Raw genomic sequence first — 17368 nt, forward strand, 5'->3', positions numbered from 1 at the left:
TTGTGAAAGATATATATATATATATATATATATATATATATATATATAGTATTAAGAATATGACTACGAAAATGCAATTTTTGTTAGTTTGTCTCTAAGGACTATATGAACTACAAGTTAGTTTCAGAATTATTGTTTTCAGGACATGCCACTGCTTACTTGTTATGTTTTCTATTCTTCATCATCCACATATTCCTAAAGAAATGAAATGATATCATCTCTGATTGTAGCCTGTCCTCACAAGCCCTCAGTTGTTCTTCCATTCATGTTACTCATACATGAACTACTTTCCTTTAAATTATGCTTTAAATTCCAAGGCCCTAGCCTTGGAATATCTTCCCCTCCCACTCATTTTTTCATCTAGTTTATAGTGGGATCAATTATTTTGACACACAAATATAGGGTAAGGTCCATTTATATGAATTCTATCATTCTGCTAGTGAAGATGCCATTCTGCCTTCTCAGAGGCACAGCTTGGAAAAAGCTGACAGAGTACAATGATAATAACTGAAAAAATGATTTTTAAACACATCTCATAACCACCCAAATAATGAGTCTAAGAATGATCTGTAATTTCTTCAGAGTAGTGAATTCCCCTAACTAATGCAAGTCAAAATTCAATAGTTGTATCATAGATTTAGAGCTGGAAAAAATTTAGAGGTCAGGAAATCCCAGTCACTTGACTCCAGATTCAGTATTTTTTTTCTTCTGTGCCATCCTGGCCCCAGAGTTATCTAAATTGTAGAGAATTTAAGGTATTTACCGAGGTCATAAAGGTAGCCAATGGCCACCCAGGTCTTTCTGATCTCAAATCCAGTAATCTATCTACAATAGCAGCAGAAGCAATGGCAACAATATGAACATGGTATGTTGCTTTTATAGCACATGATTTTAAATTTTCCGTGTGTCAGATATCCTTTGCAAAGCTAAGGCCCAATTCTCAGAATTTCATTAAATGAATAAAATAAAATATGTAGGATTATGAAGGAAATTAATTATATTTAAAAACAGGAGTTAGTGTTAAGACACATTTCATTAATTTTATGCAGAGCTACTCAACATTTAAATCCTTGATTTTGCTGTGACTATGATTATATCATCATTATCATCATCAATTATTTGATCATCATCAATATTTATTAAGTCTAAATATAGAATTAAATGTTTCCCCAAGTTTTTTCTTCCTTTGACCCTGAAGAAACTTTTTGCTATGACATTCACAGTGCCTATGTATTAAGACTATCCCCACATGTAACATGTAGCATCGCAACAAGAATTATAATCTTGCAGTGGCTATCTTGGTCACCTGACTTTTGAATGCCATAATTTTCTCCAAGTAGACCCCAAAAGATACACAGTTTTTAATGATAGCAGCAGAAGTAATAAAGTCAGGGGAAAAGAAGCTGAGGAATTCAATAAATTGCAGATATTACCCAAGAAAAATACAAATAAGAAAGATGAAAAAAATCATAAAAAAATCAAAGAGAAAATTAAATTTAAAAGGTCTTATTCCCCTAGTTCTATTGAAGAAAATATTTTTTTTAAAAAAGAGAGAAATCTCAGAAGAAGGAAAAGAAAAGAGAAGAGGAAATAAAACAAAACAAAAAATGAGAAACATCACAAGAAGGAGCAAAAGAAGGAAAGTTTTTTTTTTTAAATGTTAGGACAGGAATAGTTCTGCCTTATGGGTCTTTTCCCCTTTAAATAAGTAAAATATACATAAAAGTAGTACATTGTTAGAATCCTTATAAAGTGTTAACTCACTGAAATTGATAGAAACAATGCTTAAGTTTACACCTTTGAGAGTTCAAACATTAGCTCACACATTAGAGTTCACAAGTTCAGGATATTCACAAGTCAGAAACCCACAATCCCACTCTCTCAGAGGAGGAGTCAACCTTTGGGTTCACACCTTTAAGAGATCATATATAAGAAGCTCTTAGAGCTTCAGTCAAGAGACTTGAAGAGATTGAGAAGTGAGAAGTCAGTTGAAGAGATTGAGAGTCAGCATTCAGTTGGGAGATTCAGAACCAAGATTCAGAGAGAGCTGGAGGCTGAAGCTAGCAACAAGAACTCTCAGAACCAAGGAAAGCTAACCAGGCTATTTTGAAGGAGACAATAAAGATTTGAATTTTAACTCCTGGCTGCATTTGAGGTGATTATTAATCTGAACTGAAACTAAGACTGCCTTCAGAAACTCCCCAAGAAACTTGCTCCCAGAGAGAACCATTATAATTGAGAAAAGAAGAACACTAAAGTACATGAATCAGAGAGAGAGAGGAAGAAGGAGGAGAGAGAGAGGGTGGATGGAAGGAGGTTGGAGGGGATGTCTAATCTTTCAGAGACTACATCAATTGATAAGCTACTTTGTTGTTCTCAGTTTTTATGGGCTCCTGTCCCCTATAAAGCAGCCACAGAAATATAGTTCCTTCCTTTAATCCTTTCAACACTTTGGGGAAAGTGATAGTTTAAAACTGAACATTCCAAGAAGCTCTTAACAAGTGTCATTCTTTTTTTTATTTGGCATAATACAACATATATTATATCTATAGTGTGGATGTTATGTGTGATAATATGAATAAAAAAGCTCAGGAATGAGAATGAGGACCCCTAAAATTAGGAATGAAGCCTTAAGAGCAGAAATGAGATTTTTTTCCTATTGAAGCATATTCCAAAGATACTCACAGATGGGTATTGACTGATACCACCAAGAGGAGTCTGTTAATTAATTATTAAGGTGGCAGCCTGCTTTTCTGTAGGCTTGCAGAAATTAGGACAGTGAGCTAGAAAGAGACTATTAATGCTCATATATAACCTTAGGTTCCACCTAAGAAACCTATCAACCAAGTATATATCCCACTTTACCCACTATGTGAGTAATGTTGCTACAAGAGGGCCACTTTTCACATATCCATCACCCATTCATTTTGCTAAGATAGAAACAGTGATGCTTGGGCTAGAGTAGGAGGGGAAAGAAGAGAAGAGAAGGAATAATGATAATGAAGGTCAGTTTAAAGGAGTTGGCATGGTAAAAAAAAATGATTGGTTTTCTCAATGTTTTTCTCCACATCATCCTTTTCCCCATACTGTTCTTAACAAAATATACACAATAGAGATTCCTTTCATTACTATATTTTATCATCTCATTGAGAGTCCTTCATTTCTGACCAATCCTATATTTGAAAATAACTTCCCAAAACATATTCATAACAATTCATTGGACCATACTTTCAAGATTTATACTTATTCAGTATTCTTTGCAAATCCATATTCAATAGAAAAAGAGACTCTACATTCCAAAGAGGAATTAAAACAATTCAGCTTTCTGTGAATTTATATACAGATGGCTAGGAAGTACAACAGACAAAGAACTGGACCTGTAGTCAGGAAAACTTGAATCCAAATACAGTCTTTGTCATTTACTAGATGATGATCCCAGACAAGTCATTAAATCTTTCCTGCCTCAGTTTATATGATGATGATGGAGATAAATGAAGCTAAAAATAGCACTTAACTCTTAGAGTTGTTGTGAGAGTCAAATGAGATATTTATCAAGTGCTTAAATCACTTTATAAAAATTAGCTAACTAGTGGAGCAGAAGTAGCTGAAAGAGCAGCAGCAGCAATACAAGTATCACCAGTAGCAGCAGGAGTAGCTGTAATAGTAACAGTAGCAGCAGCAGTAACAACAGCAAATAGAAGCAATAATAGTAGTAGCAGTATCATCAGCAATAGCAATAGTAGCAGCAGCAGCAGCAGTAGCAAGGAGAATCTGGGTTACTAGGTGGGGTTGTCAAAGAGATCCTGAAGTATTGATGAAATTACTTCTTGAGGCAGGCAGAGAAGGGCAGTGATGGGAATCAGTTTCACCTTATAGTCCCACCTTCTGTGGAGGTTGTAGATAGCCCCACCTTGTTATATCCAGTCAGAAATCCAAGTTATGCCAAACCTCCAAAGTTAAATTTCCCCTATAATTCTATTCATGGTTCATGCCATCTTTGCTGAATTTCTTTTGGAGTTATAGCCCATCATGGTACTTTGCCACATAGTGTCTTTCATTGCCCCATTCCCCCATATTACAGGATGTCTTTCCTCTCCTTTCTCACCATTCCTCTATATTTTTTCCTTCTTATAGCTAAGTAGTTCTTTTAGGGTACTAAACTCCTTTATAGATTTAGCCTGCCAATCAGTGGCATACTCCCACTTTATGGAGTATTTCCTTTTTTCCTGGTTAATTGTGAGTTCTACTAGAGAACTTGCCTTTTCCATTGTTTTAGTGGTAGTTGAATTTATTCCATTTGGTGCCTATAACAATCTCTAATTGCTGTCCTGAACGTGGTAGTAGTAATATATATATATATATATATATATATATATATATATATATATATATATATATATAATTACTCAAAATATTTACAAGAAAAACTTTTTAAATCTTAAAGAAAAAGTAATATTAGGTGAGCTATAATTATCATTCATAGTTTTATTTGAATAAATACAACTACCACAAAACAGGTTTTAACCCTTTTGTGCCTTACTAGACAATCTTCATAAGTTGTTGTGGCCAAATCTCTTATCTCAAACTTTTGATCCTAAAACTTTCACATTTATGTAAATTGTTCCTCTGTCAACATTGAGAGAGAGAGAGAAATAAAGAGAGAAAGAGCGGGGAACAGAGGGAGGGAAAGAAGGAGAGAAGAAAGGAAGAAGGAAAGAAATCTTTTTGCATGGCTAGTTTTTCAAATTTGAATTCAACTTTGAAAACACGCATGTACACACACACACACACACACACACATACACACTCACAAAATCATTTATATTGAAATGGAATGGTTTCCCACAAATCACAGGCCTCTCAACACCATTATGAAGCATTCATTTATTGAATTCACATTTATTGAACATGTGCTATATGCCAAACGTTTACTAAAAATCAAAGACAATACAAAAATCATCTCTGTGCTCAAGAAACTTACATTCTACTATGTAGAAGCAACCAATATGTAGATAAATAAATCTTATCAATATTTGAGGATTTGAGTAGAGTTTCTCTTAGGAAATTTAATATATTCTCTAATACTCATTTATTCAACGTCATCCAAATATTTTATTTTCTTTTTAAACCAAATATCTTTATGTTATCTAGGCTGAAAATGTAGTTGCTAAACAAAGTCCTGATCTCAGTATTAATCATCATAGAAGCTTTATGTGGCTGTTTCTTGCCCCAACATGAGCCTGTTTGACCCTTTCTTAGGTAACCTACTATAATACCTCCTCTTTAAGGGACTCAACATTTTGAAGCCAAATTTAGAGAAGACACTCAATCAGCTTAGTCCACTGGAGCTCAGAGTTTCACATTTCCTAATATCCAACAACCTCATCTGCCCTAGAAGTTGGGAATAAAAATATAAGCCACCTGCCCAGTACACTAATAAATTCTTTAGCAATTATAAGATATGAGACATTTTAAAGTCTACATGTAATAGAAGTTCTGATTTTTTAAAAAAGTGGAAGTCACAGGAATGGAATGGCAGTCCACCACAGCTGAATTTGATGATAAATTCTTAGGAGCAAATAACTACTCACTGTACAAAACAATGTATGGGGATCATGGGCAAAACCACTTTCACTGAGGCCATTTCTGGTTTCAAACACACAGTGTGAGATCTAAGTAAACAAACAAAAATTCTGCAAAGTACATTGAACAATCATGTATGGAGACTATGGCACACTAGCTACACCTAATGGGAAAATGTATAACTGCTTCTCATAACCCAACAGAAATTGCTATAAAAGACTTCCTTGGGATATTCAGCTTCCCTGAGTATCCTGCTTATTTTGATCACTTAAAGTTAATCACATTCTTATACCACCCGTCTGCTCTGTTTTATCCATCAGGTTTGAAATCAAATTTTAAATGCCCATTCAATTCACTTTTATTCAGTGCATCTTATTCTGCTATTTTTAGCTTGTTCCTAGTAGTGATGTTTCAAATAAACTTACTAATTGAAAACCTGTATATGTCCATTTCCCCTACCTGATACAAATCATTTTAATATTAAATATTTGTTGATTGCTCAATTAATATTTAATTTTCTAAAAATGCTTTTAAATCAACCTTCTGTGGTAGCTAGCAGAATCTTCTACATCTAGTAGGTGCTCAATAAATGTTATTAGGCATGTAGAGATATAAGACATTAAAGAGAATGGCAAGATAAATACAAATTTCCCTTATTTAGATGCTTTTTTTCTATTCAAATCTAAAGATTTTTTACCTTGCATTCATTTTGATGAGTTCAGAAGAATATTCTAAAGAATGTGATTTGGAATATGAAAAAAAAAAAAAAAACACACCTGATTTTGTCCTCAAGGACATTTGGAGTGGTACCTCTGTTGTGTTTGAGGTTCAGCATCAAATGATGAAATTTAGGAGAGCAATTGGTATCAAATGTTGGAGTTTGGCATTAAATGTTGCAGTTCAGTCATGATGAATTCACAATGGCCTTTCTCTTTGGGAAAAGGTAGGTTTATTTATGAGAAGAGGTTACAGACAAACTGAAGAGATGCAATAAACACCAGAAATGGTAAATATGAAATAGATTTGAGAGAGCATATTGTAAATAAGGAAAGAGGTTTTTACAATTAACAATGGAAAAGACATGTTCCATAGTGGAACTCACAATTAACCAGAAGAACACAGCTTTCAGATTAGCTAAGATAATAGGAAAAGAAAATGATAAATGTTAGAGGGGATGTGGGAAAAGTTCAGAAAGGTTTGAAGAGGTTTACATGAACTGATCCTAAGTGTAGTGAGTATAATCAGGAGAAATGCTGGAAATGTGATGCTAAAAAAAATTCCAACCTCTCTTAGCCTCAGTTTCTTCATCTATAAAGGGAGGATGATAATAGCAACTACTTCATAGGATATTGTGAGGAATACATGAGATAATATATATAAAGACATAGCACTTCAATACACATACATATGTGTGTGTATGTATATGCTAGCTCTTATTATTATTATCCTTGTCATGTCACTAAAAATTCCTTCTTCCTCCTCCTCCTTCAATTCTTCTTCTCTTCCTCTTTCTCTTCTTCCTCCTCCTTGTTTTCCTCTTTCTACTCTTCCTCTTTCTCTTCCTTTTCCTCCTCCTTCTCCTTTTTCCCTTCTTCCTCTGCCTCCCTTCCTCCATTTTTTTCTCTTCTCCCCGTCTCCACCAAAGATCTTCTAACCAAACCCAAAGTCTGATTTTCCTAAGTCTGATTATTTTTTTAGCCTTTTTATTATATTTTGTACTGCCATCCCTGACTTTGTATTCACAGGGACACAGGATTTAGAGCAGGAAGAGATCTTGAAGTCATTAGCCAAACTCTTTAATTCATCTTGTACAAATGAAGAAATTAATGCAAGTGAATTTCCTAGGACTAAGCAGATAGGAAGTAGCAGAATCAGGATATAAACCCAGGTTCTCTGATTCCAAACTCAATGCTCTTGATAATTTACCCTCCTGACTGCCATTTAATCCTTGGGTCATTCTTTTTCTATATCCCTTCTTGACTGTATTTCATTTCTCACTCTGGACATTTTTCAAATTTTATTTGTTGGCTCCTTGGCTTCTTAGCCCTTCTTGTTAGTTGCACTCTTTCTCATAGAACTCATAGACAAATGACTTCATCAAACATCTCCATGCTGATGACTCTCAAATCCACAATCCAGCCTTGATCTCTCATTTTCTCTTTAATCACTTACCTCTAGCTGGCTGGGAAGATATTTTCCTAATCTATTATATTTCACTAACCACTGTTTCTCAAAACTTTAAATTAACAGTTCATCACTAGGATTATAGATTTAGAGCTAGAAAGAGATAACCAGGTTACAAATATTTATTGAGCATTTACTATATGCCAGGCAGCTGGAAGAGATTCAGCTAAGAGAAATGGGATTGGAGTCAGGAAGACTTGAGCTTAAATCTGACCTCAGATAGTTATTAGCCATGTGACCCTAGGAAAATAAATTAATCTCTACTTGCCTTAAATCACTGGAGAAGGAAATGATTCTAATACTTTTGGTAAGAAAACACCATGACCAGGATTGATATGTCTACAAGGTCATAAAGAATCAGACATAACTGAACAATAACAACAATATGCCAGGTGGTGTGCTAAGTGATATATAAATTCAATTTTTAAAAAGAAGGAAGTCAAGAAAATCTTTCAAGGAAGCCAAATTCTAATGGGGAAGACACTGTACAAAAAGAGCTGAAAGGGTTGAGATGGTAGGAGAGAGGAAAAAAGGAAAGTATGGGCTGAGGACATGATAGCAAAATATAGAATCAGAAACAGAGTTAAGAGAGAAATGAGGAATGGCTAGACCCTTCCCCAAAAGGAAAAATTGAAGTCATCAAGAGAAAGTGGAACTGGAGAAGCAGAAGGCTATTCCAAATTAATAAAGTAGTCCAGGCATTTTTGAAAGAAGAGGACATAGAGGTAACCAACTCTACTCACCCTCTACTTTAATTTACACATGGGAACACTGTGTAAGACTCTAAAGGAGCATTTGATTCCAAATCCAAACACCTATCCATTACAACAATTTTTCTCAGCTACAGTGAGACTGTCTAATGTCTGTCTTCAGATAATAATGAAAATAATGAAATAATGGCACCTTGTATAGTATGAAGTACAAAAGAGAGGATGCTTGAGTGGGGGAAGGGGGGATATCAGGTGAACAAATTTCCCAGATATCTTCTAACTCACTCAAGCTCATAAGGCCTTTTACCTTTAAGCTTCTTTTTTAGCTTAAAAAAAAAAAAAAAAAAAGGCATCAGTTGGAGCAGCTAGGTGGCACAGTGGATAGAGCACTAGCCCTGAAATCAGAAGCATTTCAAATTCTGGTTCTCAGACACTTAACACTTCCTAGCCATGTGATCCTGGCAAATCACTTAACCCCAATTGCCTCAGCAAAAAAAAAAAAAAAAAAAAAAAGCATCGTTAACTATAGCCTCACAATAAGTCAATAAAGACTTTTTTATACTCAATACAGTCTTTTTCAGGATGATTCTATCTTCCTGTGGATGGTAAGAGAAGAAATAGTAAGAGTGGAACGCTCAAATGAAAATAACAAAAGAGAATAAGAAAAATATGCTGTTTGGGTGAATGATTCAGACAGAATCAAGATAGCCTCTGAGATGTAGGGGAAAACTAGCAGGAGCTATGCTCACTCCATTAGAAATGTTTAATAGAATGTCTCTTGGCTGGGGAAAGCTTTGTTGGCACAGAGCCCAAAAGAAGACTGACTGCACAGGTAAGGTAGAAGGTCCATCCAAAGAGTTTTGTCCCCCAAATGATGAGGTTCTGCTCCTCTCAATTCCTGGTCAGGGAACCCAATGAAGAGTTTCAGGATTGTGTCCCCAAACGATGAGGTTCAGTGCAGGGCAGGGAGTTGTGGTGAGCGCAGAGATCCTTCATAAAGGAATTTATGAACCCAAAAAGCTAGACTGGCAAAAGAAGTTTATTATTAGAACTGAGAGGTCAGCTTTAGCAGACTGATTTCCTTAGTGGCAGGTTCTGACAGAGTAGTGAAAGTTTCTAGTGGAGGAGTGCTGGGAGAGAGAGAGAGAGAGAGAGAGAGAGAGAGAGAGAGAGAGAGAGAGAGAGAGAGAGAGAGAGAGAGAGAGAGTTTCTAGCAGAGAAATCCTGTAGCAAGAAATACTGATAGAGAAGTGAATAAAGTCTTGTTAGGGAAATCAAAAGATAAAGAGGGAGTAATGCTGAAGGAGAATATCATTTCAGCAGGCAGAGGGTTTCAGCTTATGCCAAGGGAGAGAGAGGTTCCTTGGCATGACATGTCAGGTCTTCTCCAAGGAATGAGCCCCAAGTTGCCTCTTTTTATAATTGAAACCTTGCCTATAAGCTGGGGGCATCTCTTGCTAGGGGTCGGGAGCAGTTTGAGCAGGAATTAGAATAGAAAATCCTGGAATTGAATGAATATCTCCGGGCTAATTTCCAACTCAATAGGGTTAGAAACGTCCTGGACTCAACCAGTCCCTCTCAGATAACAGAATGAAACCATTTTATCTTGATTCCCTAGGGAGGGTCTCTCAGGGGAAGAGCTTAGCATTCTCCCTAAAGTCAGAAAGAGTTTCCAGGCTCCTCTTGTCACATCCATAGCAACACTCCCAGAGGAGACTAACTGCAGAAAGCTGGAAGAAAATAAAAGTCCTAAATAACAAAACAGATGAAGTCAGTGTCTCAGTTTTAAAATGGATGATGGCACCTGTACAGGGGGTAGAAGGGAAGATATCTTCTTCCTTGCTCTCTGTCAAAGGAGAAAACTTAGTAAAAAAAAAAAAAAACAGAGGAGGCTGATAATGCAGTAGACAGCTCATAGAGCAGCATGTCATATTTAGGAAAGTCAAGGACAAAGTTCATTTCTTCAGGGACCAATGAGTCTGGAAAAGAGAATTCAGTCAAATCATAGCTAGAAAGGAGTAGCATTGAATTCAGTGGTGGGGGTCTATCCGTCTTCAGATTTCAAAGGAGTAATGAAATAAGGAATGCCTGCAATAAACTACTTAATATTTAAATTTTTTAATTAAAAAACAATAGGGCAATATCATATTATCGACTTAGATTTGGTGAAATTGGTCTTAGATATTTATTAGTTATATGACATGGACAAATTATTTAAACTCTCACAACTTCACTTTCCTCATCTGTAAAGTGAAAAGACAAATTTGACTTCAGAAATATCACTGAAAACTATAAAGATGAAGGTCAATACCAGAAAATTATTTTGGACATGTTTAATTTATTCAAAAAGAAAAGGAATAGGCAATAAAGACTTTGGAAAGAGGCAGCATCTATATTAAGAAGACCTTTTCACGTGAGGAAATTAAGGAACCAGACAACAAAAGAATGGTAGAGAACATTTTGATAAACATAAATGAAGAGAAAAATACCATAAATTTTGTCATTGAACTATAGATCACTAGAAAGGGAAAGGCAGAAGCCTAGCAGGTGGAAATGGTATAATGATGATGAAGGACTTAAATTATTCAGACATCCATAGAAACATTCTGCCAAAAGTGAGTAGATATTAATTTCTTGACTTACCTTAATAATAATTTCAATATTCAAAAGATGAAAAACCAAAAAAGAAACTAGTTTTTGTATTTAATTCTCAAGAAAAGTGAAAAACTTTTTTTGCTGGGGTAGAAATGATGTGTGGGGGGAGAGTGGTCACTATCTACTAGAATCCTTGATAGAGCAGAGGAAAACTGGTGATAGTCTAACATGCAGCTTTGATTTGGGGAAAGTATATTTGAAAAGGCTCAGAGGAAGGATAGATAGGATTCCATGGAATAAAATTTTGCAGAAGTCCATCTAAAAGTAATGTGGAACTAGCAAAAACTGAAGAAATAGGGAGATGCAAATGGAGAGAATTTCAAGAAGGAAAAGTTTGAGGGTACCAGGTGGTTGTCTGAAGAAGTATTATTTGGATGTACAAAGAACTTGTCAACCAACTTAAGTGTCTAAAAGAAGAATGCAAAAGATGGAAAATAAAAGAGAAAGATATTGTATGATTCTGTAAATCTACAGTCAGGAGTGCTAAGGCTCATAATGAGCTGAAGCTAGTAAGCACAACAACAATAACAATAATAAAAGTATTATGTAACTGTGGGAAAAAAGAAGATCAAACTGTGATGGATTTGACTTTTTTCAACAATGAGGTGATTCAGGCCAATTCCAAGAGATTTGTGATAGAGAGAGCAATCTGCATTCAGAAAAGGAGATATAGGGACTGAATGTAGGTCACAACATAGTATTTTTACCTTTTTGTTATTGTTGTTTGCTTGCCTTTTTGCTTTTTTTTTTCTCATTTTTTCCCTTTTGGATCTGATTTTTCTTGTACAGCATGATAAATGTGGAAATATGTTTGGAAAAATTATACATGTTCAACCTATATTGGATTACTTGCTCTCTGGGGGAAGGAGATGGGGAGAAGGGAGAAGAAAAAAATTGGAACACAAGGTTTTTCAGGGGCAAGTGTCAGAAGCTATCTTTGCATATATTTTAAAAATAAAAAACTATTATTAAAAAAAAAATTTAAAGAGCCCTAGAGGGAAGAGGTATTTCAGGTTATGAGGAAGATCTGAGGTCCACTTCATTAAAGGGCTCCATGGATCCTTTAATAAAGTGCTATTGTCTCAGGGGAAAAAAGAAGAGAAGATTAATAAATGATTCAGTAAAGGGAATAATAATAGAAGACAGAATAAAGCAGAGACGATCAAACATTACTTGGCTTCTATGTTCTTTGGCAAGGACAGTAAGTTTTGTACTGGGAAAGACAGAACAAAAATGGCTAACAAAAAGTTGATAACAAGATAGACAAGAAAACATTATGATCATACTTAGCTACTTTTGATGAATTCAAATCATCTGAATGATATGGATTACATCCTGGAATACTTAATAAACTTGTAGACATGATTACTGAGCAACTATGACTGCCTTGTAACAGTTACTACAATTTAGATAGAATAAAATGACTTTGTTTTGTTTCAAAGGACTATAGATAAGACTCATTTATTTCCCTTTCCTCAGCATACATTAGGAGAACCTAGATGGCAAAATAGAGTCTTCATGCATTCAAATCTAATCTTAGACACTTATTAGCTATATGACTCTGGGCATATAGCCTCAGTTTCCAAATTTGTAAGAGCTAAAGAAGGAAATGGCAAACTACTATAGTATCTCTGCCAAGAAAAGTCCAAGTGAAGTTATAATTGTTGGACTTTATTGAAAAAGGACTGAATAGCAACAATATATAAACATATACTATTACTGGTGCTTATAAAGCACAGGTTACAGATATTCATAAAATATAGCATATGTTGTCAGATGGAGTCATGCTGGTTTCTTTTCTTTTTTCTTTCTTTCTTTTTTTTTTTTTTTTTTTTTTTTTTTTTTTTTTTTTTACTTTGTTACATTGGACTAGGCCTACTGAGAGTGGGTTAGAAACACTGATTATGGTATGAAAACACACAAATTGTGTGTTTTCATTCAAAAATATCAATAAAATAATTTTTAAAGATGTCTCTGTGAGCACCGTATTAGTAGACACATAATTATTGAGTTTTTCTTTAGGGTGCCTTTGAGGATAGTTGATCATTCAACAAGTATTATTGAATTCTTATCACTTGCCTACTAAGGGAAGTTGTTCTTTCATAGGTGCTAGAACAATGGATTTAAGAGCTGACTGAGAGGCAGAATGATTTGATCCAGTGAAATATAGAAAAGGGGGTAGACTGTTATAGGGCTTACTTATCACAGGAACAAAGGTTTCCAGTTAATAATACAATTTATGGCTTAAATGTATTTTGGCTAGTCTAGAGTACTTCCTCTAGAGGCTGGCATTCAAGTTGTCCCTTTCCTGTAGATGATGTGTTCTGGACTCTTATGAAAGAATCTTCTAAACTCACAGTGAACTATAAGGAACAATAAATATCCACTTCTGGCACTGCTGCTTTGAAAACTTTCAATGTTTTCTCTCCGTTGGATTTCAGAAAAAAAAAAGGGGGGGGGGAAGTATTTCTTTCCCTCCTAAACTCATACTAGCAACAATGGCTGCTCACAATACAAGCACATTTCAAAGAGAACATATGCTTGCCTAGGTAAGCCTGAAGCCCTACCTATCTTCTTCTATCTCTCTGTGTGGTTTTTTGTTTGTTTTTTTCTTGAACATAAGTTTGTAATCTCAAATCTTACCTTCTGCAAGATATCTCTCATCTACCTCATTTCTATCTCCACTACAAACTGATTTTGCCCTCCCACTGAAATTAGTTCCCATTTATGCCATATATATTTTCTGTATACATGGTTGTTTGCATGTTTTAGGTAGAATTCAATCTGGAAGACAGGGACCATGTTTTTGCTTTTCTTGTATCCTCAGTAATTAGCAAAATGCCTGGTTCACAATAGGTGCTTGATTAATGTTTATTTACTAACTGAGAGATGGACACTTCCAGATTGTAATACTGTAGAGAGAATCTCTGAGTAGAATTTTAGGAAAATCTGGATGAATACTAATCTCCCTCTCCCACTGACTCATTTTCTAAAGGGACTGCATAGTAGTCCTTCAAAAGGCCACATAACAGAAAGTGGCCAGAAAACATCGCAGGTTTAGTGGAAATATCCCAGTTTACCCTTTGCTCCATATAAAATCCAGTTTACAAATTATCTTTGGTTATTTAATATGAATTATGAACAGAAATAGCCATCATTCTTACTTCTGCCTTTAGTTAGTGTGTCCATCATCTCCCTTAAATATGTATCTCTTTTAATTCCCTTTGAATTCTGTCTCACATTTAATCTCATTTTTTACCAGGTGACAATTGCCTTCCTGACTTCTGTTTTCTGTCAGCTACACTGAATTTTATCTTTTCCATTTAGTGAGAATATTGAAATGTTAAATGTCTCCCCATTCCATTTTCTCCTGCAACATTTATTCCAAAGTTCATTCTTCCAGAGTTTGACAGGCTTTCTTGAGTTTTATCTCTTGTTTGAGGTGATAAAGAGTGTATTAAAAAAAAAAAAAACACTCCAGCTCTTTTCACTGGATTCTAGAAAAGTATTATGCAAACTAGAAAGCTCCTATAACAAATTAGGTTACTGAGTTTCTTAATTATTGTTTCTTTCTTACTAACAACATTCTGACTTTTGGAACTTGAAGAAGTTGGGAATTGTTGCATTCAAATAAACTTCTTTTCCTCATGGTTTTGGTCATTAAAGCCATTTTTAAAATTGAAGAGAATTGATCCACCAGTAAAATATAAACTTCTCGGGGTTGGGTATTGAGAAAATGCCATTAGATTTGACAGTCCAGAAATCACTGATGAGTTTGGAGAGATCAATTTCATCTGAGCAATGAAATTAAGAAGAAAATAGGAACAGGAGAGGGAAAGGGAGGAGAGAAGAAAAGAAGGAAAGAGAGTGTGTACGTTTGGATAACTTTTTCTAAAAATTTGGCAAGAATGGAAGGAGAAACATGGGATGATGTTTTCAGGAATGAAGATTTTTAAGAATGAGAGAGTCACAGGAAATGTTAAAAAGCAGTAGGGACTTAACCCTTCAAATTTTGTATTTGGGTAATTAATGAGAAGGGCAATCAGGTGGCACAAAGGACAAAGCCCTGAGTCTGAAGTTAGAAAGACTCATCTTCCTGAGTTGACATTCTAGCCTCAGACTCTTACTAGCTATATAGCCCTAGGCAATTCTTTTAACCTTATTTACCTTAGTTTCCTCATCTGTAAAATGAGCTGGAGAAGGAAATGGCAAAACACATATCTTTGCCAAGAAAACCCCAAATAGGGTTATGAATGAAAAAGAATGAATAAACAACAATAGCAACAATTAATGAGGGATACATAACATTCTGCATAATGGAAGTTATAAGATATAAAAAATATATCATTGCAAAATCAAATTACCAAAAAAAATAGATTTTATGAAATTGAACAGTTTCAAATTCAACATGAACTAACATTTTTTTTGGGGGGGAACAGAAAGAATATGCTATTACTATGATTATTTTCCCCCCTCAAATTCAGTTGTTAGTCTCTAGGGTCACATTTCAAGTACAATTCTCATAAGGGTCAGGGGAGGAGCCACACACAGTGCAATCAGGAAGTACTAAGGCCTTGAAGCCTGAAATCCCCTGATGTGTTTTTTCTGTGATCAGCACAGACTGCTTCATGGGTGGGAGTTCTGGTCACATTGAGATCTGCATCATCAACGGGAGGTGTCTCCTTCTCTAATTGGCTGTGTGTGTGTGTGATCTCATAGACCCTATATAAGATGTGGGGACCAGGAAGTAGGAGGAGTCCTACCAGGAGTTTTACTAGGAGTTGACTAAGAGTGAGCAGGAGGTCAGAAAGGTAGGATGTGAACACATGTAATAAAAGAGCTTAAGCTTGCATGTGGCTGTCCTCAGGTGCTCTGTGGTACATAAAACCACCGCTGGATGAAGTGGTGGCCAGAGATCTCTGAAGACCTCTGATTGAGATCAGATTGGTAGAAGTACTATACTAGACAGGAGCCAAAGATTCTTCTGAGGGCCTGAGAATTAAGAGGGACTGGTAATAGTGGTTTCTGTCTGGGGAACCATAAATTCTGAACTGAAAAAGATCTAGGTCATCCAGGTAAATCAATACTAACCCCCCAAAAGAACTAAATCCAAATCATTCTGGAGCTCTCTGTGACACTTATTTCCTTAGCCTCTGAGTATAAAATCCAGTGGAGAATCAAAAGGGTTCTGGATCAGAGGACCCTCATTCAAACCCTCCTTGTACCACTGACTACACATAGGACTTTAGGAAATCATCTAATTTATCTAGGTCATCTTCAATTGTAAAATGAGAAAATTTGATTAAATGTATTCTAAGGTCTCTAACAGCTCTAAATCTATCATCTTTCCATGGTCTTTTCATGTTAGCCATGGTCATCAATACAGCTTTTCTTGTACTTCTTCACTTTATCCTTTGTTAACTCTTCTAGCCTGACACAGTGGGAGATTTAAAAATGTTTGTTGACATTTTAAAATGTAATTTAAATTTAAATTAATTTAAAATTTAATTTTAAGATTAAATCATAATCTCAGAGATAGAGGAGACTTTATCAATCGAATCATATAGTTAGAGCCAAGACTAAGACTTAGGTTCTCAATTAAAAGCCCATTTTCTTATCACTTTATAACACAATTTCTTACTGAAAAGGGCTGTTTTTATTTTAGGAAATTTTCAAGGCAGCCTCCTTTGGAAAAGGTGATTATTTTTCTAGTTTTATAGAGACCATTTCAAAAGTTAGGATTCCCCATCCTTGCAGTGAATCAATGAGCTATAATTCTATACTTCGTGCTCTAATTTTTTGAAACTTATTTTCTTATCTATTATCTCCCATGCTCTAAATTAAAACACCAAGGTCTCTATATAGTAATAGTAATAATCATTGTTCAAGATTAGAATTTAAACACATTTTTTCTGTCTCCAGACTAGAATCCTATCCCCTATTTCATGATTATACTTACTCAGAATTGTTAAATAATAATTTTAATAATTCTTGATCTCTTAAGTCATTATTCTGGCTTTGAGGACTACAATTGTAACATCACACATCACCCATAAAGGTGCTTGCCACACAGTATACCAGAGTAATCTAACTTTAGTTCCTTTGGGTTGATTTGACTGTAAAGTATGTTTGCCTCCTGCCATTTTATAGGAAACATTTTCATCCTGCCCAGTCTTTTAACTTGTGGAAGGAGACATGATAGCCAGCAACCCCAGATGTTGCTTCTGCCCTCATTA

General features: G+C 35.2%; 1 protein-coding gene across 1 annotated transcript in view; it reads left to right on the forward strand.

The window, feature by feature from the left end:
• Positions 1-1657, forward strand: part of SREK1IP1 (SREK1 interacting protein 1) — a 77801-nt gene extending 76144 nt beyond the window's left edge. Inside the window, 1 exon segment of the mRNA XM_031961257.1 lies at positions 1291-1657. Within this exon segment, the coding sequence (XP_031817117.1) occupies positions 1291-1657 (367 nt within the window).
• Positions 1658-17368: the final 15711 nt, after the last annotated feature.

The sequence above is a fragment of the Sarcophilus harrisii genome, chromosome 3 (assembly GCF_902635505.1).
Source record: "Sarcophilus harrisii chromosome 3, mSarHar1.11, whole genome shotgun sequence".
NCBI lineage: Eukaryota > Metazoa > Chordata > Mammalia > Dasyuromorphia > Dasyuridae > Sarcophilus > Sarcophilus harrisii.